Source organism: Fistularia commersonii, chromosome 19, assembly GCF_037954325.1.
Source record: "Fistularia commersonii isolate RoL2024-O1a breed Wild chromosome 19, RoL_Fcom_v1.0, whole genome shotgun sequence".
In the NCBI taxonomy this organism is placed as follows: Eukaryota; Metazoa; Chordata; class Actinopteri; order Syngnathiformes; family Fistulariidae; genus Fistularia; species Fistularia commersonii.
In genome coordinates, this window is record NC_141302.1 from 816357 (window position 1) to 820825 (window position 4469).

General features: G+C 52.6%; 1 protein-coding gene across 2 annotated transcripts; it reads left to right on the forward strand.

Annotated features, from left to right (window-relative positions):
* The first annotated feature begins 1024 nt into the window (after positions 1 to 1024).
* Positions 1025 to 3583, forward strand: LOC147223262 (uncharacterized). Of its 2 annotated transcripts, none has more exons than XM_086166025.1 (2): positions 1025 to 1311; positions 1443 to 3583. In XM_086166025.1, exons 1-2 carry the CDS (start codon positions 1176 to 1178, stop codon positions 2507 to 2509), a joined length of 1203 nt encoding a protein of 400 aa, XP_086022151.1. In that variant the 5' UTR covers positions 1025 to 1175; the 3' UTR covers positions 2510 to 3583. The 2 variants fall into 2 exon arrangements, with proteins under 2 accessions (XP_086022151.1, XP_086022152.1); XM_086166026.1 differs by having other exon boundaries at positions 1025 to 1299.
* The last annotated feature ends 886 nt before the right edge of the window (positions 3584 to 4469 follow it).

Sequence of the window (4469 nt, forward strand, 5' to 3'; positions counted from 1 at the left end):
TATCATTATAATAACTAGTAATAACGACCACTATATAATAATAATTACATTAACAACAGCTATGATGATGATTATAATACTAATAATAATAACTCTTAATAATTCTTCTTCTTTCGGCTTTTGCCTTCAGGGGTCGCCACAGCGAATCAACTATCTCCATCTAGATAATAACAATAATAATAATAATAATAATAATTACTAAATACATTCACAATAATAATAATAATAACCACAATATAATAATAGCAGCAATAATAATCACAATAATAATAAATACTAATAACAACCACAATATAATGATACTAAATAATAATAAAAGCTGTAATATACTAGTGATAACAAAAACAATAAGAACACTCACAATGTATTGATATCAAGCACAATAATGATAATAATATAATAAAAATTAGTAGCAGTAGTAGTAGTAGTAGTAGTAGTAATTACCCTTATAGCTATTATTATTATTATTATTATGATTATATTGATTAATTGGCCTATCATCTATAGATAAGGCTCACCCATGAATATTATCATTGCACTGGCAACAAGAATTATAGAGTAACAACCTGTTTATAGTAATAATGATAATAATAATAGTAAACATGATAATGATAATAATAATTGACAATAGAAGCTGCTGCTGCTGATTATTTATAATAACGTTTTGTTTATTATGATCATAATTACATCCTATTTCTTCACCCCCACCCCAGCCCGGCGACCGGATGTTCCCTCCTCCGGGATTTCGGTGTAAAAGCCTGGGTAAACGTGCGGGCTGTTTACCGCATGGAGCCCCGCATCTTGTATAACCTCTCCCGGTTGCCGCAGTGAGGAAAGCCCGGCCTCCCTCCTCCTCCCCCCGGCGGCCGCGTCGCTCTCCCGCCGCTCCTTTTATGGTTCGGGGATCCCCGCCGTCACCACCGGAAGCTGCCCATATTTGGGCTGCTACGAAGCGCGCGGCGGGGGGAATCCCTCGCGCCGGCGCCGACCAATAGGGGCAGCCCTGGGGTTACCTAGGAGACGGGGGAGCGGATAAAAGCGGGTCGGCGAGCGCGGAAGAGGGAGTCCAGCATCCTCAGCATCACCGCGCGGATCGACACGGCGCGGCCGGAGCGCATCCCCGCGGATTAACAGAGAGGGAATCCCCCACGCATCCACCCCCCACGCACACTGCGATGCTTCTGCAGCGAGACGACAGCTTCATGTCGGACTTCGAGGACGCTTGCAGCGCCTGGGTGGACAGCGTGGGTTCGAGTCCCAGCCACGGCGCGGAGGACGCGGGGTCCCCGCTGTGTCAAGGTGCGTCCCCAGGTGCGGCAAAGTGTGGAAGGGATCACGCGTGATGCATGGCGGGATGATTGTGCATCGACAATAACACCTCCTCCCCCTCTTCTTCCTCCTCCTCCTCCTCCTCCTGCTCTCCCTCCTCCTCTCCTCCTCAGTTTTCTCCCCGGGAACCGACGCTTCTGACTCAGACTTCTTCTCCGACTTCAGCGAGTGCTCGTCGGACACCCTCTCCCCCTCCATCGACTACGCCGCCGGCTTCTTCCCGCAGGCGGAGTCGGTACCGGCGGGTCTGAGCAGCACGGCGGACGCCATCCTCAACATGATCACGGAGATCGTGGGCATCTGCACGGAGATGGAGCAGCAGGGCGACGCCGCGCTGTCCGCCCCGGTGCAGCCGCCGCCGCCGCCTCCTCCTCCTCCTCCTCCTCCTCCTCTCCCGGTGAAGAGCGAGTTCGCCGGCTCCGGCTCCAGCTGCGGCGGCGCTGACGCTCCGCTGCCCCCGCTGGCGGCTCTGGAGCAACAGGTGGACGTGGCGGATTTCATCGAGTCGCTGCTGAGCGCCGAGCCCGGACAGGGCGAGCCGAGGCCGGCTTGCGAGGTGAAGCAGGAGCCGATGGGGCTGGAGGAGTGGCTGCGGAGCCTTGCGGCCGCTCCGGGCTCCGGCGGGGATCCCGGCGGCTTCGTCATCGGCAGGCCGGTGAAGATGGAGCCCGCGGCGGGCGGAGGGGACGTGCACCCGGCGGCGGCGGCGGCGGCGGCGGCGGCGGCGGGAGCGGCCGCCTCCTCCACCCTGGACGCCCACCTGCTCTCCAGCCTCCTGCAGGGCGCGTTCCCGATGGTCGGGGCCGCGCCCAGCGCTCCGCGTCGCGGCGGCGCGCGGCGCGCTCCCGCGGGCCCCAAAGCCAAGCCGTTCCCGTGCCCGGTGCCCGCGTGCGAGCGGCGCTTCTCGCGCTCGGACGAGCTCAACAGGCACGTGCGCATCCACACGGGCCAGAAGCCGTTCCAGTGCGCGATCTGCGCGCGCAGCTTCAGCCGCAGCGACCACCTGACCACGCACACGCGCACGCACACGGGCGAGAAGCCCTTCTCGTGCGACGTGTGCGGCAAGAGGTTCGCGCGCAGCGACGAGAGGAAGAGGCACGGGCGCGTGCACGTCAAGCAGCAGCTGCGCGCGCAGATGATGGCCGCCTACTCGCTGGCGGTGCACGCGCCCGGCGTGTGAGCGCCAGGCGTCGGGATTTGAACCGGAAGGCGGCGGATTGGACGCTTCCGCGTGACGTCACACCGAGGTCGGTTTAGGGTGCCCGGATGTGGGCTTGACATCCGGGTCCTTACCGGGGCCGCTTTTTTGGGGCGCGCAGGAGCCGGGGGCGCGCGAGGCCCCCCGGCGCGCGAGGCGGCGGCGGGTCCCTGCGCGTGCGCGCGCGCGGACCGGACACTCGTTTCCATGTTTTCCCGCTGGTTGTTTGGTGAAACTCAACTTTGGACGACTTTTACTCCTTTTTTTTTTTTTTTTAGAAAAAAAAAATGCTATTATTATTAACATGATTATTTATTGATCACCGTCGGTTTGAAATCACCTCCTCAAGAGTCAATTGGCAAAAAAGAAAAAGCAATAATTCACAGTAAAAGGAACCTTTCGACGAGAAACGCAATCCGAGAACTTCCCAGAATTCCGTCATGAGGAGGGAAAATCAGCAAAACGCCCAAAAGGAGAGAAGTTCCAGCGATCCGTCCTGTGACGGCGGCGGTTCTAGAGACACTCACTTCATGTCTTCGATGGGATTTTTTTTTTCTTTCCTGTGTTTGGAGAAGAGGACCGGCGGGAGGTCAGAGGTCGTCGGCGGTCCCCGAGGCCTCGCGGTGCTTTTCCTTCGCTGTTGTGACGCTGAAAACTGTCGCTGTAACAAAAGAAGACAACGACGGCGTCTCCTTCTTGCATGAGGACGCCGCCGCACTCGACGTCAGAATGTTTGTGAGATTATTTTTGTGGGAATCCTGCTTTCTATATCGATGTTTGTAAAATATCTCTATTTTTCTATCCGGCGGTCTACCTCTCCCCCCCGCCCTACCCGTCTTTGCTACACATTTCTATGGTGGAAGGATGATGTCACTCTTTTTATGCCCCCGGGATGAACTTTGTGGCCGTGTTGCTGTCCCGGGGCGTCAGAGCACCGCTACATTGTGGGAAATGTGTCCTGGTGTCAGTGGTGGAGTCGCACACGTGGTTGTGCACGTTTTACTGTCGCTGTGCTGCATGGAGGCTGCCGCTGTCAATAAACACGACAAACAGCAAGGCCCGACTGGCGTCTTGACTTTTCTCCTCCTTTTCGTTTTCGTCGTAACCACTTTACCGTATATAAAATAAAAGCTGTTTTTTTTTTTTTTTTTAATTTAGCAAAAACAAACAAGAACAAAAACATGTGACGACAGGGTGGTGCTAAGCGGTTAGCATCCGCACATCACAGCAAGAAGGTCGCTGGTTGGTGGGTTCACTGGAGGCCCTGACTAAGTTCAGGCAATGGTCAGGTAATAACCAGATAATGGATGAATGATCTGATAATGTGGCAAAGAAAGCCTTTGCTTTACCAGCCATCTTTAAAAAAATACACACTGCAAAATTAAAATGTTACATTAAAAATAAATTCCTACAGATTCATAAATTGCTCATTAGCTTGTGGTCCCATCTCCATCTTCGTCACTGTCACCCTTATCATCACATTCCAGTTCGCTTCATCAACAAGCCGCTGTTGCTTGGAAACAAACGGCCCTGTCAGGCCCGTCCGTTCGTCCGCCGTTATGAGCTGTGAAGGCTGGGGTTGCCATGGTAACTGAGGTCTGAGTCACTCCGACATGGAGGTGGTGCGGCAACCAGACTGTTTTTTACAAATGAAACACTTCTAGCAGCCCATGGTCCCTTCTCTGCCTCCGTTTCTACATTATCATAACCTCAGGGTAACTTTTCAAGTGTGTGTGTGTGTGTGTGTGTGTGTCAGTGCCTCATATAGTGACACTGTAATTCCAAGCTCTCAAAGCAGCATTATCATTACTACTCTTTATTGTTTTTCTCTAATTCCATCAACAAAAGTTTTTTTGTAAGAAAAAAAACTATCTTTAATTGACAATAATTAATAATGATGAAAAAATATATGTAATCATGGAATCTAAAATTCGGCTTAAAT

What these genes read in the sequence shown, in the direction of transcription:
- LOC147223262 (XM_086166025.1), top strand. Translation starts at nt 1,176, where the DNA reads ATGCTTCTGCAGCGAGACGACAGCTTCATGTCGGACTTCGAGGACGCT. An exon ending in GTGTCAAGGTGCGTCCCCAG is followed by an intron (nt 1,312 to 1,442) that starts GTGCGGCAAAGT and finishes TCTCCTCCTCAG; the next exon opens with TTTTCTCCCCGGGAACCGAC.